Source organism: Myotis nattereri (assembly GCF_964212035.1).
Source record: "Myotis nattereri genome assembly, chromosome: 19".
Classification (NCBI taxonomy): domain Eukaryota; kingdom Metazoa; phylum Chordata; class Mammalia; order Chiroptera; family Vespertilionidae; genus Myotis; species Myotis nattereri.
The window spans coordinates 12,198,219-12,224,804 of record NC_138095.1 but is presented as its reverse complement, the minus strand read 5'-3'; the positions used below and the strand labels follow the sequence as shown (position 1 = coordinate 12,224,804).

General features: G+C 57.4%; 3 protein-coding genes across 7 annotated transcripts in view; 1 reads left to right on the top strand and 2 right to left on the bottom strand.

The window, feature by feature from the left end:
* The window catches only part of VPS37B (VPS37B subunit of ESCRT-I), a 27,090-nt gene extending 4,415 nt beyond the window's left edge, over positions 1-22,675 (top strand). For 2 of the 3 annotated variants that reach the window (XM_081113994.1, XM_081113996.1), the window contains exons 2-4: positions 19,049-19,220; positions 20,119-20,201; positions 20,894-22,675. In XM_081113994.1, the coding sequence (XP_080970120.1) occupies positions 19,049-19,220; positions 20,119-20,201; positions 20,894-21,322 (684 nt within the window). In that variant the 3' untranslated portion in view covers positions 21,323-22,675. Of the gene's footprint in view, positions 1-14,135; positions 16,422-19,048; positions 19,221-20,118; positions 20,202-20,893 lie in introns of those variants that run through there. The other variant, XM_081113995.1, reaches the window with a different exon arrangement.
* LOC308535212 (uncharacterized protein) lies at positions 21,875-26,144 on the bottom strand (the record flags this gene model as incomplete). 2 transcript variants are annotated; one of them, XM_081113998.1, is made up of 7 exons in its annotated part: positions 25,195-26,144; positions 23,531-23,655; positions 23,365-23,437; positions 22,761-22,887; positions 22,528-22,650; positions 22,273-22,422; positions 21,875-22,170 (listed from the first exon to the last, which is right to left on the bottom strand). In XM_081113998.1, the coding sequence occupies exons 1-7, from the start codon at positions 25,239-25,241 to the stop codon at positions 22,153-22,155; spliced, it is 663 nt and encodes a 220-aa protein (XP_080970124.1). In that variant the 5' UTR covers positions 25,242-26,144. The 2 variants fall into 2 exon arrangements, with proteins under 2 accessions (XP_080970124.1, XP_080970123.1); XM_081113997.1 differs by lacking the exon at positions 21,875-22,170 and having other exon boundaries at positions 22,216-22,422; positions 25,195-25,322.
* Positions 25,389-26,586, bottom strand: part of HIP1R (huntingtin interacting protein 1 related) — a gene marked incomplete at its 5' end in the record, with an annotated part of 29,311 nt that continues 28,113 nt past the window's right edge. For both annotated transcript variants that reach the window (XM_081113993.1, XM_081113992.1), the window contains one exon: positions 25,389-26,586. In XM_081113993.1, the coding sequence (XP_080970119.1) occupies positions 26,539-26,586 (48 nt within the window). In that variant the 3' untranslated portion in view covers positions 25,389-26,538.

The following is a 26,586-nucleotide window of genomic DNA, read 5'->3' as shown; positions in this document are numbered from 1 at the left end:
CCGAGCCAGCCCCCTGAAAAGGGGGCTTGTCTGGAGGTTGCACATTCAGAATCCCTGGAAAACCCTCAACAGGTCATTGTCCGAGCCACAGAGAGGCCACTGTAGTGAGACGGTATCAGTCTTCCCGTTAATGCGCCCCTTGTGTTCGCTGGCCTGTAACTTGGCACAGGCCCCACTGCTCCGAGATGCAGTGGCCCCCGTTTGTGGTCTCCGGGTGGCACTTTCCGTCCCGGAGGATAATGAGCGACAAAACCCATCTTTCCTGACGGCGTGAGAGTTTCACGTCCCCAAAGAAAGAAAACCTTCGCTTCCTGTCCCTGCTTTTCCGTCGCCAAGGAGACCTGTGGTTGGCCGCCCGCAGGCATCTTTCTAGTTCAATAGCCAAGTGAGAGGTGTGTTTTTCTACGTGTAACCCACCTTATTTCTCTCTCTGTGACGGTCCCGGTTCAGGGAGGAGGGGTCTGTCCTTCTGCCAGCGGAACGTGAATAGAAAGAAGCCGCCTTTTGGTGGAGGGAAGGTTGTGCAAGTCCAGGAACTCGCTGGTCTCCTCTTCCTGGGAACTGGAGGCTATTCTTTAAAGGGAAAGGCCAGTTCATGGAGCCGGTTTTGGTGGCGTGTGGGTTTTGGTGTCTCGTGTTGGCGTAAAGGTGACCTTCATACCTGAGTGTCCGCACAGAGACCGAGCGCGGGCTGAGTCCACTTGTCTGGACCGCGTGGTGCACGTTCATAACTCAGCAGGCGTTTGTTCTTGGGGGCGTCGTGCTTTCACATAAAACAAGGAAGCGGGAGGCCAAGACCAGAATACCGTTCTTAGCCGGCAGCTCACCTGGCCCCCGGCACACGCGGCGAGTCCTGCCGCGCCGGCCCCGGGCAGCGGGCTCTGGAGGAACGGGGGTGCCACAGAACGGCCGAAGCTCTGCCGTGGCAGTGTTTGCTGGAGTGACTCGTCCGTTTGTTTGGGGGTGGTTGTGAGACACGGCAGAAGGAAATACCTCGTGAACTGTCCACTCTCGAACCACGTGGAACACGTGTGCTGCGGTGGTAAAGAACACCCGGGCTTTGGAATCGGACAGCCCGGGCTGGACTCGGCCACCCCCAGCTGTGTGAGTGCAGGCAAGTCACTGTCCCTCTCTGAGCGTCCCGAGAAGGGTAATGGGGTCCTATTTGTTTCATGGAGTTGGTGTGCGGGTTATGTGAGATGGTGCATGCTAAGTCCTTAACACAGCCCATAGTCGGTGCTCAGTAGTGTAACTGCAAGTTTTTATTTTTATATTTTTGTTCATCCTCACCTGAGGATATTTTTTTCCATTTCCATTTCCATAGTGGAAGGGAGGGAGGGAGGGAGGGAGAGAGAAACATCAGTGTGAGAGAGACAAGTCAACTGGTGGCCTCCGGCACGAGCCCCAACCAGGATTGGGGCGTGAACCGCAGCCCAGGTACATGCCCTTGACCAGAAATCGAACCCGAGACCCTTCGGTGCACAGGCCGACACTCTAACCACTGAGCACACCCGGCCAGTGGTTACAATCCTCTGTAGTTCTCCCTTTTTAGAAACTTACTGGCAATCCTTAATACCAGATCATCCGGACACATCCGTAGGCTTGTTTCAAGAATGTTGAGCACATGTTTACTTGCCGTCAGCCTGAGAAACGTTTTGCCTCCCTGTGGTCAAAAGGTTTCGGTGCCTCAGTAGGTCTAGGATGAGCCGGTAAATGGAACAGGCCTTTGGCAGCGCGGAATCGCCTAACCTGAACCAGAGGCTCTGTTTTGTTTCGTGTGTTTTTTCTAATTGGCAGAAGGACGTGTTTTAAATTGCAGAGGAAGGCCTCTGGAAGCCCGAGGGGATACTTTGCGGCCACTGGAAAGTGTGGCTGGGTTTCGAAGGCTTTCATTCACTCTTAGGTTTAAAGACAGCGGGCGTTGTGCTCCGCTGCGGGCGTGAGCGGCGGGCGTGACGGTCCTGTCTTCCAGGCCCTGTGTGCATCCTTTCCCGTCCTCCTGTCCATGTCGGCTCCCTGCGGGTGGCACACCCAGTGACTGTGTTCGTTCCTACTGCCCGGGGCGCATGTTTCAGATGCACATGTTTTTACTTGTTTTCAGCTATATGTATGTGGCCTCGTATCCAGAGTTATTTGTACACTAGTGGCCCGGTGCACGAAATTCATGCAGGGGTGGGGGGTGGTCCCCCCCCTCAGCCCAGCCTGCACCCTCTCCAATCCAGGACCCCCCAGGGGATGTCCGACTGCTGGTTCTCACAATCCTGGACCGCTGGCTCCTAATCTCTCCCCTGCCTGCCTGCCTGGTTGCCCCTAACTGCCCCCCCCACCCCCCCGCTGGCCTGATTGCCCCTTGCTGCCTCTGCATGCCAGCCTGATCACCCTTAACTGCCCCCCTGCCAGCTTGGTCACCCCCTAACTGCCCCCCTGCTGCCGGACAGGTTGCCCCCAAGTGCCCCCTCCCTGCTGGCCTGATCGCTCCTAACTGCCCCCCCCCCCCGCCACCAGCCTGGTCACCCCTTACTGCCCCCCACTGCTCCCCCCGCCAGCCTGGTCTCCCCACGCAGCCTGCTTTTTAGTTATTTGGTCATCCCTCACTAACTCCCAGCTGGCCTGGTCGGAGGCAGCCATCTTGTGAGGGTGTGGGGGTTAATTTGCATATCACCTCTTTATTATACGGATGGTCTTGTATTCAGAGTTACTTGTCTTTGGCCGAGGAATTGGCCTTTCTCTCTGGGTCCCCATGATCCCTGTGAACCTTGTGGACCTGCAGGAACTTGCCTGGGGGCTTGGGGAGCTACCCTGACCCCTGGGGTCACTCTCCCAGTGTGCTTTTTGGGGAAATGCTGATTGATGGGTGCTAAGGATCCAATTCAGGATTTCCGTTCCTCTGGCAAGTGAGAATGCCCACCTGCCCCACGGAGGGTCTGAAGTGCCCAGTCAGTCTCGTCTGGAAGGAGCGGTTTTCTTCTCCGAGGCGTGCTCTGCAGAGCGTGTGGGGCCGCCAGGCGGCTGCAGGAATCACAGGGGCTCATTGAAATGGACCAACCTCGCCGCACACGCGGGGGTGCTGGGCGAGGGGTGTGTGGAAGCTAGGGTGTAAACGTCCGCTGTGCGGCCGGCGTTGGTTCCTGTCCGGCCATCACTGCATGTATAACGCCTTCAGCTGCTATGTCTACCTCTGCTCTCCCGTGGACCTGTTACTTTAACTCTTGAGTAAACATGACCATGCCCGGGGTATTTCCCGAAATGTGGTTTTTATCTGATTTTGCCTTTTTTTAAAGGAGGCACCCAGCGAGTCGGGTGCCCTCATGGGGGTCCTTGGAGCTCCGTGCTTCGTTCCTCCCCTGACAGGGTAGTGGCCTGCCCGCCTCTCAGGGTTCTCATGGGGCGAGGGCAGGAGCCCGCAGCGGGGCTGCTCCCCTTCTTCAAGGAGGGGATTTCGGGCCCGTCAGCCTGGTCCCTTAGTTCGTCGCTCTCTGCTGCTTCTGCATCGATTGACAGCGCCTTGGGGGACAGAGGCCCGCGCTGAGGCCAGCAGTGTGGCTGCTCCGCCTCCCCTGGGGCAGGTTCCTCGGGAAAAGAGAGAGGATAATGGCCCGACCAGCGGCCAGCGTGGCTCGGTGGGTGAGCATCATCCTATGAACCAGGAGGTCACGGTTTGATTCCCAGTCAGGGCACAGGCCCCGGTTGCAGGCTCCATCCCCACTGAGGCAGGGGGAGGGCATGCAAGAGGCAGCCGATCCGTGAGTCTCTCTCATCATTGATGTTTCTATCTGTCCTCTCTGAAATCAATAAAAATACATATTTTTAAAAATAATGGGGCCCTAACCGGTTTGGCTCAGTGGATAGAGCGTTGGCCTGCGGACTCAAGGGTCCCAGGTTCGATTCCGGTCAAGGGCATGTACCTTGGTTGCAGGCACATCCCCAGTAGGGAGTGTGCAGGAGGCAGCTGGTCGATGTTTCTCTCTCATCGATGTTTCTAACTCTCTATCCCTCTCCCTTCCTCCTCTCTGTAAAAAAAATCAATAAAATATATTTAAAAAAATAATGGGGGATACTAACCAGTAACCGACTGCAGAGGGTGGTCGGGGGGATTCAGCGCTAAGCCTGTAGGATGCTCACCGTGGTCCCACGGCACAGGGGGAGCACCCAGTGAATTCCTGTTCGCTGTCGTTGCTGAAACAAAGGCCCAGTATTTTTGCTGCCATTTCCGGAAGGTTCCGTTTCAGGTCCACAGCGTGGGTCACGGACTGTGCAGGGCATCATCCGGGACAGAAAGGTGAACAGGGCAGGATCCCTGTAACTCGGGGAAGAAACTACGTCCACAAACATGCGCAGAACAAGAGAGAGTGAGGGGGCGTTTGCGCCTGGGAAGATGAAAAGAGGCGGGGATGGCGGGGGGGGGGGGGGGGTGCCCAGCAGGGTGACAGGCTAGTGCCACCGAGCTGCACGCTCTTCTAAGCGCGACCCTCCCCCCGCCCCCCGCCCCCTAGGATCAGTGTTTGTTACGAGCTGTAAAGGCCTCTGAGCAGCGTGAGACGGACAGAAACGGGGGATCAGGAAGAAGCTGTGGCAGGAAGGCCCGGGACAGGTTTATGACCAGCGAGTTGCCGTCCGCCTTTGCCAGATCAGATTTGCTACGAACAGGGACAGGCAGGGAGGCGGGCGGGGCAGGGTGCCAGCGTGTGGGCTCGGTGGCGGTGGCGGAGCAGAGGGGCGCTCGGGGATGAACCTGGCAGCCGCGTGTGGGCGGGATTGGCAGTTGGCGCGGGGACATTCCCGAAGCCCAGGTCTCGGGGACGCGGAAGGGCAGGTGAGAGGAACTTGGATTGGAGCTCAGGTTCTGGAGCGGAGGCCGGCTGCGGGCTCCCTGCCACCTCGGTGCCTTGGTGGGGTTGTCTCACCCCTGCCCCTACCCACTGGAGGGGCCCTGCAGCCTCACCCTCCGGGCTCTCCCCACCCCCTCCGTCACTGACACGTGGTCCCTACGCCTCTTCGATGACTCTCCTGGGGCACGACACATGTTGTGTAAGTCCATCCCTGCCCCGTGTCCTGCTGAGCCTGGGACGTGTTCATCCCTGTCCTCGCACCCAGACGCTGCCTGGCCCACGGGATGTGCCGAGTGCTGCTGAGTGAGTGGAGGGAGCGGGCCGGGCGGGAGGGGTCACAGAGACCCGCGCCAGCCTGGGTGTGGGGGCACACAGGGCAGTCACCCTGTCCGGCTGGCACGTGGGGAGCCGCGGGGGCCACATTTGGGGGCCAACTTCCTCCCAGTACTCGTTGCAACCGAAGGGACTGTAAGAGGTTGAAAGGTCACTGGGAGGGATCATGGGCTGGGAGGAGGAGGGCGGTGACCTCCCTCGCGGACGGGCCGACATCCTCCTGTCCGGGGCCCCGACAGCCGGCGGACTGGCCGGAAGAGGAACCAGGAGGAGACCCGACTGGTGGCCTCCGTCACGTGCGGAGCTGATGGCTCCGGGGCTCAACCGACGCGGTTGCTTATTTACTTGGCTTTGGCCACGGGATTGGGGCGGGCGGTGGCGGTGGGGGGTGGCAGGCACACAGGGCAGGCTGTCTGTCGGGCCCTGCGGCAGCCTCTGCTCACACGCGTGATCTCGGATGCGTCTGGGAGCCCTGCGGTTTATCTCCTCGGCCCCGTGGGGTCTCAGCTTCCATCGTGGGCAGGAGGACTGTCTGACCCAGTGGTGCAGGGCCGGGAGGCTCTCGGTGGGGCTTCTCCACGGGGAAGAAGGAGGTAGACAGGTGGGGTGGCTTGGTCGTCACCAGGTTACCCTGCAGCATGGGATTGTGGGAGCCTTTGGTTTCTGTGCCGAAGAGTGGGTGCGAAAGGCCGACTTTGGGATAGTTCGTGTCAGTACAAGCAGCGGCCTGTGGTTAATGCTGCTTCCAAATCGCGTCTTTCGTGACGGCCAAGGTTATCGAAGGCACCTGGAGGCTACATTCCTACCCGTGGCCCAGTGCTGGGGTGGCCGCCGGTCAGCACGTCCGTTAACCTGGCACAGCTGAGGTCAGGACAACGTGAAGCCGCTGAGCCGCGTAGCTCCCCTCTAGGGTAGAGCGGTGTGCGTGTGCCCCAGCGGGAGGGAGTCCCAGCGAGTCTGGACTGGGAGAGACCACAGGGAGGGTTTCCTAGGAGGTGCCCCTGAGCCGGGACTCGGGGTGGGTTACTCAGATCAGGAGGGAGAGGGCTTCCGTAGGGCATGGGCGGGCAGCAGGGACCAGGGCGGGGCCGGGTGTGGGGACAGGCCGAGGGGCAGGCAGAGACAGGTGGCCTCATGCCTCTAGCCCAGGCCTGGGCCTGGCCCGCCCGTCAGAGGGAGCCCGGGTGGGTCCTGAGCGGGCACTGCGGTCTCTGGCAGTTCCTGTGGAGGACGTGGGCAGCCAGTGGGCGGGGGTGGGGGTCAGACAGAAAGCAGGCAGAGCCGTTGGAGGCTGGAAGACGATGGATCAAAAGGCCTCTGGGTGGCCAGTCCCGACGTGGGCGGCTTTCCCTGGGCGCCAGCGCGGCCGGTCTCACTCTGCTCGCAGTTCAGGGAACGGCCCGAGTCCTGCGGTTTATCCGCCAGTGGCAGATTCTTAAGGGTGTTGGGAAAAGCCGGAACACCGCCAAGAAGTAAGTGATAGAAAAGGAGGAGCCAGATTATAAAAAGCTGCACAAAAATGGAAGGCCGGCTGGTAAGCCTCGTGGTTACGACGGGCCTGGGTTGCTAGGAAACCATGGACACCGATTAACCTCCCAACGCGCCAGTTTGCGTATCTTTAAACGGGAGCACTGTGATTCCGGGGAGCTGTCTGCGGTGGCAGGCCTCCGGGAACTGCTGAGCCCAGGGCGTGGAGGTAGCAAGTGCCCGGGGGCCGGGAGCCGGGGGCGGTCAGGGTTGGGGCCACTTGGGGGCGCGCTTCCCGTGGGGGCCGGACTGTGTGGGTGCTCACGGAGATTCCGTAAAGGGGTTCCCTAGGAAGCGGAGAGCAGAGGGTGATGACGTCAGAGGGTGTCCCTTTGTCTTGCTTTGTTTGGTCCGCCTGCCAGGGGAGGCTCCCCGAGGGGCCCGTGTGGCAAGTGCTTATTTAGGGGATAAGCCGCCATCTGCGTCTGTAGCCCACGGCACGGGCTTATCACAGATGGTGCCCAGTTACTTGTTATTCATTCGCAAGGCCAGTTCTGCCTCATCAGAGGCGCCCTGCCTTCTCCGGTTAAAAAGGCAGGGAAGCCCTGGCCGGTTTGGCTCAGTGGATAGAGCAGTGGCCGGCAAACCACGGCTCGCGAGCCACATGCGGCTCTTTGGCCCCTTGAGTGTGGCTCTGCCACAAAATACCACATGCGGGCGCGCACGTACAGTGCAAAGTTGACTTAAAACTTTAAGTAAAGTTTATTAAGTTAATTTTAGGGACCGTTGTGGAGTGAAAGAAGATGTAGTGTCGAGGACTGAGAAAGGTATGTAGAGATGGTTTGGACATAGAGAGAGGATGAACGAAAGGAGGTAGACGAAACAAGTATACGAGACGAGTGTGGATGGGAGAGTCGGAAGGGGTCGACCTCAGCGAACGTACCTCAATCAGACTGAGGACGTTCTTTGCAAAGGCCAGCTTAGGAGGACCCTAATGAAGTTAATAACAATGTACCTACCTATATAGTGTAAGTTTAAAAAATTTGGCTCTCAAAAGAAATTTCAGCCGAGGCCGGTTTGGCTCAGTGGATGGAGCGTCGGCCTGCAGACTTGAGGGTCCCGGGTTCGATTCCGGTCAAGGGCGTGTGCCTGGGTTGCGGGCACATCCCCAGTGGGAGATGTGCAGGGGGCGGCTGGTCGATGTTTCTCTCTCATCGATGTTTCTGACTCTCTGTCTCTCTCCCTTCCTCTCTGTAAGGAATCAATAAAATATTTTTTTTTAAAAAAAAAAAAGAAATTTCAATTGTTGTACTGTTGATATTTGGCTCTGTTGACTCATGAGTTTGCCCAACACTAGGATAGAGCATCGGCCTGCGGACTGAAGGGTCCCAGGTTCAATTCCTGTCAAGGGCACGTTCCCCAGGTTGCAGGCTCCATCCCCAGTTGTGGGCTTGCAGGAAGCAGTCAGTCAATATTTCTTTCATCATTGATGTTTCTCTCCCTCTCTCTCTCTCTCTCTCTCACTCTCTCTCCCTCTCCCTTCCTCTCTGAAATCAATAAAAATACACATACACACACATACGTATATATATGTCCTATATAATAAAAGCACAGTATGCAAATTGTCCTCAACCAGGGGGCAGGCCGGCCAGGGAAGGGAGGGAGGCCCCGGCCAGCAGCCGCTGGGGACCCTATCAGTGCATGAATTAAAAAAAAGTCAGGGAAATATATAGTATTTTAAATTTCTGATCCCAACAGACCAAATCTAATAACATTTTTTATGTGTTATTATAGAATAGAAATTTAATTACAGAAAACTGGAGAGGAAAATATACAATCACATGTAATAGCACCACTCAGAGCTGACTGTTCACAGACATTTCATACGTTTTCTTTCTTTCTCCGCCAGGATCATTATGTATATACCTTTTTCTGTTTGTTTTGTGTTATACGCTGGGCCTTTTCTTACCAGAATATAAGAAAATGGCTAGTGGTTGAGCATCGACCTATGAATCAGGAAGTCATGGTTGGGTTCCCAGTCGGGGCACATGCCCGGGTTGTGGGCTCAATCCCCAGTAGGGGGTGTGCAGGAGGTAGCTGGTCAGTTATTCTCTCCCATCATTGATTGATCTTTCTATCTCTCCCTCTCCCTTCTTCTCTGAAATCAATTATTAAAAAAAATGTATCTGGGCAGTTTTTTTTTCTTTTCTTTTCTTTTTTTTAATATATTTTATTGATTTTTCACAGAGAGGAAGGGAGAGAGACAGAGAGTTAGAAACATCGATGAGAGAGAAACATCGATCAGCCGCCTCCTGCACATCTCCCACCGGGGATGTGCCCGCAACCCAGGTACATGCCCCTGACCGGAATCGAACCCGGGACCCCTCAGTCCTCAAGCCGACGCTCTATCCACTGAGCCAAACCGGTTTTGGCATCTGGGCAGTTTTTTATCAGAATGTTCTTCCATGACCTTTAAAAAATATATATATATATTTCTTTATTGATTTCAGAGAGGAAGGGAGAGAGAGAAACATCAATGATGAGAGAGAATCATTGATTGGCTTCCTCCTGCACGCCCCCCACTGGAGATCGAGCCGGCAACCCTGGCATGTGCCCTTGGCCAGAACTGAACCCGGGACCCTTCAGTCCTCAGGCCATCGCTCTATCCACTGAGTCAAACCGGCCAGGGCTTCCATGACATTTTTAATGGTCACATGATATTTCACTGTGTGGCTATGTCTTAATTTATGTGACCATTCCCTTACTATAAGATATTTAGCTGCTCTTTTTTTTTTTTTGCTATCATGTTATATTACAGTTAACATCGGTGAACATAAATCTATTAAAATATTTTTTGAAAATAAGTCTTAAGTATTTAGCCACTTTTAGTTAGAACATCTACTTCCCTATATCAGATATAATTGCAAAGTGGTTTGTTTGTTTTTTTGGTTATGAAATTTAAGTAGAATAGCTGGTTCTCCTTCGATTCATCCCTTTCTTCTTTAGCCACAGACTTAAAAAATAAAATTCCCTTCTTAGAATAGCATTTTCTCAGATTGACTAGAAGATGGGTAATTTCAAGCACGTGAGAGTAAGTGTTATCTGTTAAACGAAACTCGAAACTCGAGTCGGGTGGCGGGAAGTGCGTGCGGGTCAAGCTGCGCTTTGCATGTCAGAGCACAGGTAGTTGGGGGGCGGGGTGCAGAGCCTTAGCGAGAAACCCAGGACCCGCGGGCGGCGTCTGCTGGCCGCACCTGTGTCACGGCCCCGGCACACCCTGAGCTCTGCGCACACACGGCTGCTTTGGCTGCTGGTCCCGGCCAGAAACTGCTACTGAGAAAAACCGGGTTTCGAAATTGTCTTCCGTTACGCGGCTTTCTTTGGGGGCAGGGAGGAGGGGTCATTCATTGCCCTCCTTGCACTGAAGCAGGCCAGCGACTGGCCCTGTCCGTCCCTTTATCCAATATGATTGCCTGCCCCCCCAACCCCCCACGACCGTGACCATGACCGTGACCGGGTGGCAGGCATTTCTGCTCCCACCAGGCAGCTGCACCTCTACCCAGAGTGAGCGTGTTTGCTCTCAGACCAGTTGTTCTGGTTTGGCAGTCACAGCCGTGCCACGATTCCATTCAATACTGTGGCAGCTGCTGAGCCACCGGCGTGAGGAGAGGGAAAAGTGGGCGCAGAGCAGCACCCACTGCCTGCTGCTCGAGGAGAAAGCAGCTGGAGAACCAGGGGCAGGCCAGCTTGGGGGGAATCGGGGAATTCTAGATGCCGCTCGCCCTGCCCGTCCCGTGCCTGGCAGCTCTCCGCGGGCGAGGCCGCCGTCCAGGTGGAAACACTTCCGTCACTCGAGCTGGTGGGTGCTTTCTCTCTAGGAAGAGACCTTTGTCCCCAACCGGGGGTGGGGAGCCCTTCTTTTGGCCAAGGGCCACGTGGATATTTCGAACATCACTCGCGGGCCATACAGAATGATCAGCTCAAAAAATAGCCTGTATGTGGCCAAACATTTAATCGACTCTCCCCGATGCCTCGGCTGGGCCCGGCCAAATGATTTCAAGGGCCTCCTACAGCCCGTGGGCCGGACGTTCCCCACCCTGCCTCCCAAGGAGAAAAGGGGCAGGTGTCTTTATGATTTTGTTTATTCAGTGATTTCCTGTTTCAAGCAAACTGCTCGGTGAGCCGGCAGCTAACTGGTTCTGATGGTCGTGGGTGAGGGCTCTCGGGGGCTTCCCTGGCCCCCCTGCTGACACCGGGCTCTGTGGCCAGGTGGGCCCGGCGTGCGGAGCCCTGGCCTGGAGGAGCCTGGGACAAGGCGGTTCCCTGTGATCAGCTGAGTGTCCCCTCCCCGCCCTGCCCTCCCCCTCCTCCTCCTCCTCCTCCTCCTCCTCCCAGAGCCCCAGGCCTTAGAAGGTCAGTGCTGGTCTCCAGTGACAGTCACAGCTCGGACAGTTCTCGGAACCGCACACCTGTAATAGCCACGTCATCCAAGAAGGGCCAGGGCTAGGGCTGTTTTCTCTGAATATTAGCTAATGAGGCTTCCAGGGAAAGCAACAGCGGAAACACCCGGAATAGGGTTCTGCCAGGACTAGGAGGCCGTCCGTCCAGTTGTGTGAGCCCGAGACCACCTGCCTCTTTCCGGGCGGCCCATTGGTTTTCCAGCCCAGCCTTTGCCTGTGTGCGGTCACGCGCCCTCAGGGGGAGGGACGCACTGATTTCAGGTTCGAGCCAGCCCCACGCGGAGGGGCGGTCCGGGCGACACCCCACGGCCTGCTGCTCTCTGAGGGCAGCCGGTTCTGTCTCAACCAGCGGGACTTCAGGTCTTCAGTCAAAAACAGTCCCCTCGGCCTCTCGGTTCTGCCTGTCGCGTGGGTTGCTCTGGTGGGAGGTTCGATGAGCCGCCGGCCCCGTCCTTCCCCGCAGGCTGCCGTCCGGGGATGGTTCCCCCCGCCCGCGAGGTTGCCGTCTTTTAGGGCCGTTTCATCGTGCTTGCGGCGCGCTCGCTGTATTTTTGTGTTTTCCCACATCTTTCACCTCGGTAACATGTTGCACAGCCCGACTCTGCAGCCACTGCGGGTTTTTGTTTTTTTATGAAAACTCAAAGGAACGCTTGGGAAGCACCGCGGGCGTGTGGGTAGCACGCAGCTCTGGGCACGGGCAGGCTTGGGCACAGGGTCCACCTGGAAGCCGCGGGGAGATGAGCTACCCCGGACAGGTGTTCTCACGGAATGGGGGAGGAGTTTGGGCTTCCTAACCCCTGACCTTTAACATCCAAGGCCACACTCACAGTGCAGGTGGTGCTGCCGGGACTGACCCTGAAGTAGCTGCCGAGCTCGAGCAGGTGCAGCACAATGAAGGCGACGAGGTTAAGCTGGCGAACGCCTGCCAGCCTTTCATCCCTAATCCGCGAGCCGGCGGTTTAAAGCCCCGTGCAACCCAACCTTTGCTGCCGTGGAAAACCGCAGGAGCCAGGCTTGTCTCCGCCTTCGTCTCTGGGCTATAGAGACCTGTCCGTTTAATGTTACCTGGAGAGGAAAATAGCAAAATCCAAAAGGAACCGGTATGTCTCCGAGGGAGGGCCAGTCTGGGTCAGGGACAGCACAGCCCAGATGGGTCTGGGGCCACACACAGGGCAGAGAACTGTCAGCCCCAGGGGTCAGCTGCTGGCCAAGTTGGAGTGTCCCCCGCTTGGCTCTGGACTTTGAGCATCAGAAAAATGAGGGACTACCCCCCAGCAAGCTTATTGGTCATTTTTCAAGGTTGCTTGAGCATTGAATCAATCTACTAAACATGGGTTATAACGGGGAGGGGAGGGGTGGGCGGAATCAAACAGTTATCCTGCTCTTTAGCCCTGGCCGGTTTGGCTCAGCGGAAAGAGCATTCGCCTGTGGACTCAAGGGTCCTGGGTGCAATTCCAGTCAAGGGCATGTACCTCAGCTGCGGGCTCGATCCCCAGCCCTGGTCAGGGCATGTGCAAAGGCAACCAATTGATGTGTCTCTCTCATATTGATGTTTCTCTCTCTGTCTCTCCCCTTCCCTTCCACTCTCTCTAAAAATCAGTGGAAGAATATCTTCAGGTGAGGATTAACAACAACAAAACAACATTTATCCTGGTTTTCCTATAGAAACCATTTCAGATACTCAAACCAAGGAGGCAAAAAGCTCTCTACAGAAGAATTCCAGCCCTCACGCACAGAAGACGAAATTAAATAATTACTGTTAACTTTAGGAAGTGTGATTGTGGCCTGTAGTGAGAATTATAGTCCTTGCCCATTAGAGATACATATTAAAGACTTTAAGGCTGCAGTGATCAGGTGGCTGAGATTTGCTTTAAGCCCTGAAGCGAGCTTGGGAATGGTGCTGCCTGTCGACCTGGGGAAGGTCCACAGAGACTCCTGACACGTCTCCCGGCTCTGCTCTGTGCTTGACGATATCCGCAATGAAAAGGTACATCAGAGATAAATAGAAGTGAAACGCAGGCCATTCCTGGGACTTGAAAACAGGGAAATGATAGTAGACTGGACCGTCAGTGGCAGAGAGCAGCTTTCCCAGCGTAATTTACACACAGTCCTGTAGAAACACGTCGAGAGAGACGGTCCTCACACGTGGCGTCGGAGCCCTGGGGTTCCTCACGACACCCGGGACTCTGCTGGTCTCTGACGGCAGCACCTCCTCAGGTTGCACCTCCTCCTTCCTGAGAGAAAGGGGGACAGGTCTGTCCAGCCCTCCGCCTCCGGGCCTGCAGGGAGTGCTCAGCAAGCGCTGGCCGATCCTGCTGAGGTGGAGGCTGTCCCATCACCGGTGACGCACTCACTCGCATCTTTAAATTCGCATCTGTTTTGATTTTGTTTTCTCTTTCGGGCCCTTCATGGGAAGAGCAGGTGCAGTCTGTGCTGGGGGGCGGGCGGGGGCTGCAGTGCAGGGCGAGCGCCGCGCAGCCCACGGGCCTGTCTCCGTGGACGGTCGTGAGGGCCTGCTGTGTTCTGGCTGCCGCCTCCCCAGAGCCTGGCACGGAGAGGTGCTCCATACGTGTTTCCTGAAGTTCGTGAGTTTTTTAACGGATGTGTGAGTTTCGGGGCAGCGAGGCCGTCGTCGTCGCAGCCTCGCGCTCCCGTGGTCCTGGCACAGTCTCCAAAGACGGGGCCCAGTCCTGCCACCGAGAAAGGTGTGACGGTGTGAGGCCGGCTCGCGTCCAGCGTGTCTGCGTTCTCTGCCTTCGCGGGCGTTTGCTTTAGGGCAGTCACCGCATCATCCGAATTCTTCCCTTTCCGGTTCACTGCCAAACCATGGCTCGCCGTGCGAGCGAGGAAAGCCGTTTCCAGCCCCCAGCGGGTGGTGTGTAGTGATGGTGTGTCTGTGGTGCTCGTCCTCGGTGTATCTTTGGTGCTGCTGTGGAGCAGTGTATGGTAAACATTTAGGAAGCTAATCTCCAGAGCAGTTTAGCAAGTTAACCGTTAACCGACAGTGGCCTCAGGCCCGAGGTCCTGATCCCTGCAGATTAGGCTGAGGGGTGTTTAGAGATAGGCCTGTTGGCCGGGGTCAAGTTCTGGGCCTTGGAGTGAGCCACTCGATTCTCTTAAGGGGGCGTGTGAGCTCCCATGTCATTTTATTTAACCGGGAAAGCCCTGCTAGTTACGTCAGCCAGGCTCTGGCAAGACGGCCCCCAGCTCAGCGACTTGAGAGGCGAGTCCTAAAGGTGCGCTTCACCAGGAAACCTGGGCGTAGACCCCAGGGCCGGGGCAGGCCTGGCCTCGGGTGTGTTGCCTCCAGACCCCAGGGGTGGAGAGAACAGAGAGGGAGAGAGGGCTGCTTTGAATGGGGAGATGGGTCTGGCCACCTACAGTCACCCCATGGGGAGGGGACCCAGAGACCCCCATCCTCAGTCCCCATCGCCAAGTCCAGCAAGAACTAGAAGGCAAGGGGCCTGTTGAACTGGTCCTGGGGCCCAGCTCAGCCAGTTGGCCCCTGGGGCACAGAGTAGGATGGAGACGACGGACATTCCAACACCGTGTCAGTGCCCTGGGGCTGCCACAACAAGGGACAAATTTGGTGGCTTAAAACAGGGGTAGGGAATGTCTGGCCCTCGGGCCATATAAGGCCCCTGAAATCACTTGGCCTGCGAAGGCATTAGGGGCGAGTTCATTAAATGCTCGACCAAATACAGCAGGCTACTTCTTAAGCTGGTAATCTGTATGGCCCACGAGTGATGTTATAAATATCCAGGAAAAGGGTCCCCCGTCCCTGGCTTAAAACAAGAAAGCGACTCTCCCAGTTCCAGAGGCCTGAGGTCTGAAACCGGTGCCCACACGCCCCCTGGAGGCTCCTGCCCTCCCAGCCTCTGCTGGCCGTGGCTCCCGGGCTTGTGGCCGCGTCACTGGTCTCTGCCTCCTCTGCGCGGCCCCTCTGCATCTGCCTAGTCTGTGTGTCTCTTACCAGGACACGCGTGGCTGGTTGAGGGCCACTCCGATCATCCAGGGAGATCTGGTCTCCGGACCCTTAACTTGGTCACATCTGCAAAGACCCTTTTCCCAAACAAGGCCATGCTCCCGCGATCCAGGGATGAGGATGTGGACTCATCTTTGGGGGGTGGGGGGTGCCATTCAGCCCACTCCGAGCACCATCACTCCCAGGAGTACAAACTCCATTGTGACACAGCAGCTCCCCAGGCGCACGTGTGATGCCTCAGGCCTCCCCCCCACCCCACCCCATTTTTGATGAATGAACAGTTACCTGAACAAGCACAATGGACTGCGGTACAAATGCACTCACCCCCAAGGTGTGCGCTGACTGCCCTGCAGTAGGTACTTCATGTGGGTGGAGCATGTGGGCTCCACCTCCACAGAGCTGTGCCTCAGGGACGCCCGGCCATCACGTGGGCGAGATCGTACGGCTCGTGGGGCTGTGGGGTGGTGGTGGGTGAGGGGCATCCCTACGTTTTCATGCTAAGCACCGCAACCACGTCTCCAGCACTACACGGGGTGTTGAGCGTTTAAAGACTCCCAGCACCACCAAGCATTTCCGTGTGTTTGTTGAAATTCACTAACATAACTCAGTAACGGCATTGACTTCGCTGTAAGGACTGTATGACAAGGGGACGCAGAGGACTGCCCCGAGCATGTTGCCATACGCTGGGTGAGCTTGGAAATGGGCAGGTTTAGGAAGGCACAACTCTCAGAGCTGAGGTAGCCGGACCGGCCAGCGCCAATCAGAATCCATGTCGCAGAGCCTTCTGCAGACCCGAGCCTCTGAGCCGGCCAGGCTGCCGGTGGAGGCGTCCCTCTCCCGTCCCCACGCGTCTCATTTGTAACCGCTGCATGTGTCATTCAGGGGGAGTTCACATTTGTTTGCTTTTTGACCTTTATTTCCTGCCATATTCCTTCAAATAAGTAAGTAAGTAGTGACCAGTGCGTTTGAGGTGGAAAGTGCGTTCTGCGGGAACGTCGTCATTGCTGGGAGCATCCCAGAGGGAAAGGGCCGGACATTCTGCCTGGACAAGTACAATCAAAACCTGTTTTCTTTTCTAAAACAAAGACAGCTGATTTCCCTGCCGCCTCTGCCCTCTGGCTCTGCTAACACCCAGCAGATTTGTTTATTTTTATTTTTAAAGTATATTTTTATTGATTTCATAGAGGAAGGGAGATGGAGAGAGAGACATTAATGATGAGAGAATCATCGATCAGCTGCCTCTTGTACGCCCTCCACTGGGGATCAAGCCTGCAACCTGGGCATCGAACCATGACCTCCTGGTTCCTAGGTCGAGGCTCAACCACTGAGCCACGCCGGCTGGGCCAGGTTTGTTTATTGCTAATTAAAAAATAAATTTTTCAGTAAAATTGTACGTTTATTATATACAAGCAGAAAAGAGAAAGTATCAAGGTCACACAGTCCAGAGTCGCCGTTGACTCTGGGGGGACACCCATCCAGACAGCGCTGCTCAGGGGAGACAGATGGGCAGAGATGGCCCCGGCCGTCGGGTCCTGCTGTGAACGCTGCTTCGGCAGCTCATTTTCCTTCCATCGTGAGCAGAAAGGGGAACTGCAGTGAAACCGAGCACAGCGATAAAAATGCTTCCTACCACAGCGAGATTATTTCCTGAAAAGATTGCTCTCTGGTTAAGAAAAAGGATCATGAGAACCATCAAGGGTTGGCGACAGTTTTCAATTTCAGGCGTCTGCTGGCTCGGCACCGCGGCTCCCGAAGTGCGGTGGCCCCTCCACGGCGTCTCAGGTTCCTGTACAGAGCGAGCGGCCACAGCGGCCACAGCGGCTGGGCTCGGAGTCGGGCTGTCACCCGGCGCGGCCCCGGGGCCTGCCGAGTGCCGTGGGCGCTGTTTCCTCCCGCCCCCCGCCCGCCTGGCGCACCGGGAAGGGACACCGAGGGGGAGGGTGTCTTTCTGTCACACTGAGCGGCCCCAGCTCTGCTGTGGGGCCCGGGCGTGGGAAGAGGTTCGTCAGCTGCTTAGAAAGAAGCTCCCGCCACCGCAGCCGTGTCCACCTGGAGAGGCTGTGGGTGTGGGCTGGCGGCCACTTAGAAGTCACTGGTTTGTTTAAATGTGAAAACATGAACGCCCGAAGGATCTAAAAAATGACAGCTCGCTCGCTGGGCCTCCTCTGCTGGCCGGTGGCTTTGCCCTCTTTGTGCAGACGAACTGCCTCTTGTCCTAGCCTGTTGCTTCCTTGTGTTCCCCTCCCCTGGGACTTCCCGGCGTGTCGACGTGACTCTGACCTGACTCTGACCCCGCGAGAATAAGGTGGCCGAGCTGACGCGTGCTGGGCGCTGGCCCGCCGGAGGTGACGGGAGGTTGCCGTGGCGTTCGTGTTCCAGCCGGGCAGACGGGGCCAGAGCACACACTCGGTGCCCATTGCAAGTAGCGGCAGGAAAGGAAGGGGCACGTGGCCGAGCGTGGCCGCCGGCGTGCAGTTTCCAGGTCGCATGGCATTTGCATGTTTAGTGTTTAAAGGAATTGCCGCGCCGTGTCTCAGAGCGGCTGTACGGTGGTGTATTTGTTTTCTTGGTTCATCCTTTGAACTCTCAGTAGTCGGAGGGAAGACCTCAGGACACGGGACACGGCCCGGGTGGCCAGCGCTCTGTGGGTTGGGGCAGAGGGAGCCCCTGCTGGGCCCTGCCGAGCCTGTGTGTGGTGCCCGAGTCGGTTCCAAGGCCCGGCCAGCCCCCAGGCCTGGCTCGCAGCAGCAAGAAAGGGGAGGTTCCTACTGTAGATTCCTAGTGCCGAGCTGGAGGCATCTCTCCCTTCGATTTGTTAAGCTGCGCCCACTCTTTAGGGCCCGGGGCCCTTCACCTGTGTGTGTCCTGCTGCAGGCGTGGGGCTGTGGGCCTCGTCTTTGTTCTCTTACTCCACCAAGTTGTGCGTGTGCTCTTCTGCCTGTGTGCGTGCATGCATGTGTGCGTGTGCTCTTCTGCATGTGTGTGTGCGTGCATGCGTGTGTGCATGCATGCACATGTGCGTGTGTTCTGCATGTGTGTGTGCATGTGTGTGCGTGCTCTTCTGCATGTGTGCGTGCATGCATGTGTGCATGTGCTCTTCTGCATGTGTGTGTGCTCTTCTGCATGTGTGCGTGCGCTCTTCTGCATGTGTGCGTGCGTGCATGCGTGTGTGCATGCATGCATGTGTGCGTGTGCTCTTCTGCATGTGTGCATGCACACACGTCAGTGAGTGTGCTGGGAGCCGTGTGGGAGCCTCCGGTGGGCATGGCTTGAGGGGGCAGTGGCGGCAGTGCCGCCAGGGCCCTACCCTGTGACTGGAGAGGAAGGAAGTAGTGAAAATAGGGGTGTGGGGGCAGAAGGGGGGTGGTGTGCAGGAAGCAGAGAGGACTGGCACAGGCTTGAGGGAGAGAACGGGCAAATAGTGGGGACCGCATGCTGCTGAACCTCAGGTCCAGAAAGCAGGTTGCGGTGGGTGGAAGGAAACTAGAGCAGGAGGGACCACCCTCCATCCCTCCCTCACCTCCCGAGAGGAAGGAGAGGGCAGAAGGAAACCCCTGTGGGGCAAACAGTCCCCTCCCAGCTCAGGGTCCGCTCGCCCGATGGTGACCAGCAGCGGGGGAGCTGCAGTGGGCGGGGTGGGAGCGAGGGGAGCAGGCTCAGGGGCACCAATCGCCTTCCCAGGCCTGAAGGTCATGGGTCATGATGTCGGCCCACTGGCCCCTCCAATAGTGATTCTTTAACTTCCCCTGGATCAGCAGACACTTGGTCTGAAAAAACCTGTTTCCTCCTGGGAGGAGCAAGGTGTTCCCGTCAGCACCGCCACTGAGGAGCGGTCCGCGACAGAGCCCGCCCTGCACGCTCGCGGGGAGGGAGGTGGCTGCTCTTTAAGAACGGGAAGCCATCCACACGAGGCAGCCGAGGGGCCGGCCGGGAACTAACACGCTTGGGTTCTCCCCGTCCTGTGTTCCCTGCAGACACAGAACGTCCAGCTTAACAAAGAAATGACGCTCGCCAGCAACCGGAGCCTGGCCGAGGGGAACCTCCTGTACCAGCCCCAGCTGGACGCGCGGAAGGCGTGCTTGACCCAGAAATACCAGGAGCTGCAGGTGCTGTTCGAAGCCTACCAGATCAAGAAGACCCAACTAGGTAACTCGGGGCCATGAGCTCGGGCAGGAACGGAGCTGGGAGCCCTCTCCCAGCTGCGGCCGGGAGAGCAGTGTTCTTCTGGGGAGACCTCGGAGGAAGGGGCGGACTGGGGAGTGTCTGAACCGCGAGGCTCCGCTGCGTCACCTGTGCGGTTAGGCCCTCAGAGTTCGTGCTGAAATGATCGTCACCGGGACGTTGCATTTTAATGTCTCACTTTAATTTCCAGCCATGAGAGGAGGTGGGAACAGAATAGAGTCCTGGGAGCTTTGGGTAGGTTTCAGGGAGACTTCTTGGTTAGGAGGTTAAAAACCACCCCCTAGAGGTCACAGGGGCATCGGATAGCCTGGTCCCCCCACTGTCTCCATAACTTCGGTAACAATGGGCCAGAACACACCTAGCCAGACAGAGAAAGGGAAGCGGCCGCCGGGTGCCCCGTGCGTGAGGATGCAGACTGCGCAGCCCCTGGGCGTGACAGACACGCACACTCCACCCCGGGCGGGCCAGTCCCCAAGTGGGTGTTGATGTGGCTCGGAGGCTGTGGCTTTACTGTTGGCTGGACTTGGGGACCATCTGCATGTCCACTGGACGGTGATGGGCTCCACGGGGTGGCAGGCAGGAAGTGCGATGTCGTGAGGGGAGCGTGGAGCGAGTCGCATGCTCAGTATCAGCCCCAGTCCCCCGAGGGGCAGGGGGACCTGGGCTCTGGGGCGAGGCGCACCTGTGCTCAGATTTAGTCTCACTTCCTGGAGAGTCCTCACCAGCGTGACTGCTGTCGCCCTTCCGGCTACAATGCTCGTGCTTTGAAGGGGGAGTGGGCGGGGTGTGGTTGTGAGAGGCTGGGGCCCTGAGATTTCCGAGGGTCAGCCCCCCTGCTCACCCTGCCTCTGGCTTCTTCCAGACAGACAGCCCAGCAGTGCTTCGCTGGAGACCCTGTTAGCACTTCTTCAGGCCGAAGGAGCCAAGATTGAGGAAGACACAGAGGTAAACAGCCAGTGTCCCGGCCCAGTTCCCTCGGGGACGACGAGCACCACACCCCGAGGCCAGGAGGTGGTGCCTCCCAGGCTGCGCCTGAACCGAGTGGCCTGGGCTGGGGGTGCAGCAGGGAGTGGGGTCCTCAGGTGAGGGGTGCCTGTTGTGCTGACTTAGCGAGGGTCTCATGGGCGCTGGGGTGCCATCTGCTCTGAGTCAGTAGGTGGGAAGTGCCCACAGGACTCAGCCAAGCACTGGAGGCTGGAGCCTCACTAAGTGAGGCCATGAGTCTGGGGGACAGTTGTAGCTGCGAGTCTGGCGTAGGGGTCCAGATGGGACCCTGGTGGGCACAGCTAGTTTCGGTCCTGCTGAGCCCACGTGTGTCAGGATGCAGCCAGTGGAGGGAGCAGACGGCTCGGGCTGGCGTAGGAGAGGGTTGGAACTGGGCGCGGTGCTGTCCTCTCCGGGCCGTGGGGCCCCCTGCATCCTGAGGCCGGCTCTCCCAGCCTGCTGCCGTCCAGTTTGTGGTTGGGAGGTGGGCCCGTGGGGTCAGCCAGGCCTGCCGTGCAGAGCGGTGGGGGATGGAGCTGCGGTGACCAGAGGAGGAAGCTGGGGTGCCTCTCCGAGCTGCTGGGTGGTGGAGGGAGAGTCCTCCCCCCAGGGCTGGGCTGTCCCTGTGACCAGGTGTCCCCTGCTGCTTTCAGGACATGGCAGAGAAGTTTCTTGAGGGAGAGCTGCCTCTGGACTCTTTCATCGACGTCTACCAGAGCCAGCGGAAACTGGCCCACGTGCGGAGAGTGAAGATTGAGAAGCTGCAGGAGATGGTGCTAAAGGGACAGAGACTCCCGCAGGCCCCGGCCCCACCGTCGTCCAGGGTGCCCGAGCCAGTGCCCGCCGCCCCGGAGGCCAGCGGGCCCCCCTCCGTCATGCCTCGGCGCATCCCGCCCCCTGTGCCTGCAGGACGCTTAGCCACACCGTTTACCGCTGCCATGGGCTCAGCACAGGCCCCGCTGTACCCTCCCCTGCCCCCCCGCATGGGCCTCCCCGCGCAGTTTGTGTCGCCATACCCACCACCTCTCCCCCAGAGACCCCCGCCCCGGCTGCCTCACCAGCCAGGCTTCATCCTGCAGTGAGGGTCCCTCGTCCATCCGTCCTGGGAGACTTGCGCCAGCCTGCTGGCCGGGCCCACACCTGGGAGGGAGTGAGGCCCAGGGCCCAGTGGCGTCTGCTGTGAGCACTAGGTGGGGTGAGTAGTGTGGGGCCCTGGTTCGTGCTGGTGCCAGTTTGCAGTCTCCATTCTCGTGCGGTTTGTGTTGTGAGCTCACGAACCTGGGGAAGCTGCCCTCCCTCCCCTTTAGAATCATGGTCCTCCCGTCGCAGCTTTTGCGGTCAGCATGGTTCCTGGTTTCTGCTTTATTTTCACGACTGTTTGTCCCAGCCTGCCCCAGCCCAGTGAGGGTCGGCCGAGGGGCCAGCCCAGAAGGTGCTCACTGAGTCTGTGGGGTGACAGCCCCCCACTCCCCCCAAACCTCAGTCCTTCAAAGCCACCCGCAGGGTTTGCACTTGGCCCACTGCCCAGTGGAGGTGGGCGGAGCTGGACTTTGCACATCGCTGTCCTCCCAGCTCCCCCCATCCCCCCCTCAGCCGGTCCCAGGGTTTCTATGAAGAAATACTCCAATATTTTTACTACGTGTGTACATTTCCTGTTTTATATTGGGGAAGAAAACTTTTTGACACAAAACCATTCAGGGAAACTTTATAAAAAATGCACATGTTTTGAGCAGATGCAAGTGTAGGTGACATGAATCCTGTCACAGGCATGGAGTGCACAGCTTCACCAGTGCCATGGGGGCTGCCCCAGGCCATGGGGTGGCTGCAGCCCCCAGCTGCCTTCAGGAAGGGCACGTCACGCTGTGTTGTAAGAAGTTCGTGCCCTGAACCCAGGTCCTCTTAGCCAATATTCTCAGCCTCCGGCTGGGCCCTGGGAAGAGAGAGGGTGCCAAGCTAGGACCCTCTTCCTGCCCCTCTAGGTGCCCCACGTGCTAAATTCCGAGGTGGGGGTGGGGGGGTTGCCACCACCTACCTGTGGACAAACAGGCCAGGTGCTCAGGTGGGGAACTCCTGGCTGCTGCCGAAGCTCAGACAGTCTGTCCCAGTGGCCACGGGTGAGGCCACCACCTTTGTACTCAGTGTCCACACAGTTCTCCTGGACTTGAACTCTACTGTATTGTACCTGTTTTCAGAGAAACAGAGCTGTATAGGACCATTTGCTGCCATGCCAGTCAGGGGCGCCTGCCATGTTCTGTGAACCCTGAGAGCAGTGCCACCCATCCCATACCTCTGCCGCTGAGCAGGACGCAGCTGACATGGGCTCCGTGTGGACGTGGCAAAGGGGCTGCCAGGCCGGCCACGCCATTGCTCCAGGGCCATGTCTGAGCTGTGGTTGTGAGGCTGTGGGACCCTTTTTAATAAATAGAGAATTGTTACTAACAGTCCTGTCATTTATTTACCCGTGTGTGATGTTTGGTTCTAGAACATCAGTGAAGCTGATGGGTGTGTTGCGAAAGCTACCGAGACGGCGGCTGCAGCAGAGCCCTTGTCCTGTTTTGAATCAGGAATTCTCACAGCCATCAGCGAAGGGCAGAGAGAAGCAGGGTCCTCGCCAGTCTCAGTGGACGCGGCCCTGGCTGCTGCCCACCTGATGGAAATGAACACATTCCTGCCTGTTTCAAATGACAGAAGTCAGTGGCTGACATTCTGCTCTGGGGACCTCCCCGCCCCCCCAGGCTGAGCCAAGCCTGGGACCCTCTGCCCGCTGTCCCTGTCTGCGGATGAGCCTGATGCTCTGGGAGGGACTCTCCTCAGTGGGTGGGTACACAAGGAGCAGCCACAGCAGCCTGAGCGAGCTCACCCACCACCGGCTCCTAAACAGACGCCATTATTTGTGTAGCACAGTGCGCTGGGGTTTTCCTGAGAAAGCAATTACTTCTTTAAAGAGAATTTGTATCTAATAGTTTCTCTTTCCCAGTGGCTCTAAGCGTACAGGCAGAATCCAGTCCACCCCAATGCAGGCGCTGGCCGGGGCATGGGCGTGGCTCCTCACCCAGCCTTGTGTGATCCTCTCCTGCCCACTGGGCTCCTTGGCTCACGAGAAGGGCGGGGGGCGGGACAGTACCTGACCCAAGGCTTCTCATTCCGGGTCTCCAGTTCCAGTGTAGTCGACTTGCGCCGCTGTTCACTGGGGTGCACTGGGTGAGAGAACAACCCGCTTTAGTCTTCTCAAGCTGTGTTCCCTTATGAGTAAGAACAGGCATTGGCCGTGAAAAAGAAAAAAATCTTACCTTTCGCAACAGCGTGGATGGGCCTAGAGCAGGGGTGGGCAAACTTTTTGACTCGAGGGCCACAGTGGGTTCTTAAACTGGACCCGAGGGCCGGAACAAAAGCATGGATGGAGTGCTTGTGTGAACTAATATAAATTCAAAGTAAACATCATTACATAAAAGGGTACGGTCTTTTTTTTTTTAGTTTTATTCATTTCAAACGGGCCGGATCCGGCCCAAGGGCCATAGTTTGCCCATGTCTGGCCTAGAGAGCATTATGCTAAGTGACATAAGCCAGTCAGAAAGACAAGCACCATGTGATTTCACTCATGTGGAATCTAATGACCAAAATGAACTAACAAAAAAGAAACACTCACAGATACAGAGAACAGACTGACAGCTGTCAGAGGGGCAGGGAGTTGGGGGCTGGGTGATAAAGGTGAAGGGATTAGGCAAGAAGAAAAAAAACCCTCATAGACACAGACAACAATATGGTGATTACAGATGAAAGGTGAGGGGAGGAGACAGAAGGGGTAAAGGGGGACGGTGATGGGAGGAAACTCGACTTGGGGTGGTGAACACAACACAATATACAAATGGTGTATTACACAGTTACACACTTACACCTATACAATTTCATTAGCCAATCACTCCAATAAGTTCAATGAAGATACAGTACTGATCAGTACTGATCAGGTAGGTGCTTGTCAAGATACCTAGGCACATTAAAAACAACCACAAAAGACTGCCTTCATGGACTCCAGTTCTTGCAAAGTAAACGGACAACAATCATGTAAATGAACAAATCAGTAATATGCTTTCTAGAGAGTAGTGCTATGAATACAATATGGCAACAGGACAGAGCAGTTCTTCCATTAAAGTAACTTTTTCATTCATTCCATTTGAAAACACGTTTGTCTCTGTTACTGCTCCTCTTGCTAACACCTCCTGAGGGTGCCATGTGTGCCAGGCAGCCATAAGCAGTTATACGCATTGTCTTCCAAGCCCTCAGCACTCCCACCCAGTGGGTGCTGTGAGGGGCTGCATCTTATACAGGAAGATAGACTCCCCGTCTCCCTTCCGGACACGAGGCTGGAAGAGGCACAACGGGGATTCACACGAATCCACAGCTGTCCAGTGAGGCAGCTGTATGTACACCCTCAGAAATGTCCCCTCACCAGGGTACCCTCCCCTTCTTGCCAGACAAGCTCCGTGAGATGGAGGTCTTGTCTTTGCTGCTGTATCTCCAGTACCTGGCATGCTGTTTGGCACAGCAAAGGTGCTCAGTAAATTTTTTTTTTGCCAAAGGAAAACAATCCTACAAAAGCACAGGCAGGGGCCCCTCCCTGTTTACGGAGACCAGTTTCCAAAGCACTGACCCACCTGGACCTCAGTCACCCTGGGGACAGGAGTGGACGCATGTCTGAGGACATGGTGGGAGTTCTGCCAGCTGGGCAGGAGCCACCTTGACCTTTCCTCCACCCCCTCCCCCGACCTGCACTGTCCTTTTGTTCCAGATGCTTGATCTAAGGCCAAGGCAGGCGGCCAGGAGCCTTCCCTCTCCCCAGTGCCCTCCTGGGAACCAGCTGTGTGCTGGTGGGAGGGGATCAAGAGCCATGGGGGCTGGGGACCTGCCTTGGATGTGGCCTGGGGGCCGTGGAGAAAAGCCCTAAACCACCACTCACCACACAGGTGTCCGGGCCTCCACTCGTAAACTTCCCAGAGAAACCATCTCAGTGACACCTGGCAGAAGCAGCACCAGCCAGGGTTGCTGTGGTTGCAATGCCGTTGTCACCTGCAGAAACTAAGCGAGTCCCAACCCAGCTTCTGGCCCCCGAGAAATAAACAGCCCGGGCGCAGCCCCTCTCTGGGGCAACAGTGACCAGTCAAAGTGCATTTTATTGCCAATTGGACCCCAATCCAAGGAAACACTGAACTCTAAGCCCAGAACTGGATCCTTGTGCTCATCCCAACACAGTGGGTACTGGACGCAGGGGGTGGTCCTCGCAGGGCTGGTCCCTTCCCCCCAGCCAGGGCCCCACCCCACCCAACCACTCCCAAGGGGGTCTCAGCAATGCAGTTCTGTCGAGTCCTCCTTCAGTGGCAGGGAGGCCACGCTGGGCTTCAGCACCGGGCGGAGGGGGGCTGCCCCTTCTGTGGAGCACGAGGCCCCCTTGGTCCGGAGGATGGCGGCAGGGCGATGGTTCTGGGCTCCTTCTGGCTGAGCTGGAAACCTCATGGCCCGGGAGGTGGAGGTGGGCAGTGGGGAGAGCCCAGAGCTGGGCCTCCAGGGCAGGGGCAGCCAGATAGGAATGAAAAACAGAAAGCGGGCGGCCACCGGATTTCAGCGGGAACAGACTCCAGGAGCGAGGGCAGCACCTGTGCCCAGCAGGCATGGGGCTGTCAGCCCTGCCTGGCCCACGGCAGAACCCGGCCCGCCTCTCCCCGCAGACCACGTCCTCCTCAGCACCCCCATCACTGGTGCCGGAGAGCGAGGCCCGAGGAGAAAGGGCGCTGTCCCAGACCTGCTTTGCCTAAGTGCCATCTCCATGGAATCAGTGTCCCAGAGACCAAAACCCAGGGAGACTCACGCAGTCCCGACAGCCAGCACTGTGTTCTGCTCACCTCTCACCTCAGACCTCGAGCCCAAAAGGCAGGGGAGGCCCTGCCCACCCACCCCCATGGCCCTGCTCCCTGCGCGCCGAATACAAACTCACAAGGAAAAGCTCTAGCTGGGAACATACAAATGTCTGTGTATTTCCTGAACCGTGGCTCCAGCCTGCTGAGCCTGGATGCTCTTGGTCCCGTGGCAGGTGGATAACTCACATCCAGGAGAACTGCCCTGTCAGCCCCGCGCGGCCCAGATCCAGGGGCGCAGCAAGGGCTGGGCCTCGCGGACACTGATCCAGGCCGTGGGCAGGCCCGGCCACCTGGTGTGCGCGCAGCGCCCCTCAATGCCTCCTTAGCCGAGTCACGGTAGCCACGTGAGGCCAGGCCACCTGCCAGGCTCCCGCTGGACCCCTCAGAGCCTAGGAGTTCATGAGTTGAGCAGGGCAGACGCCATCCTTTTTGTCCAG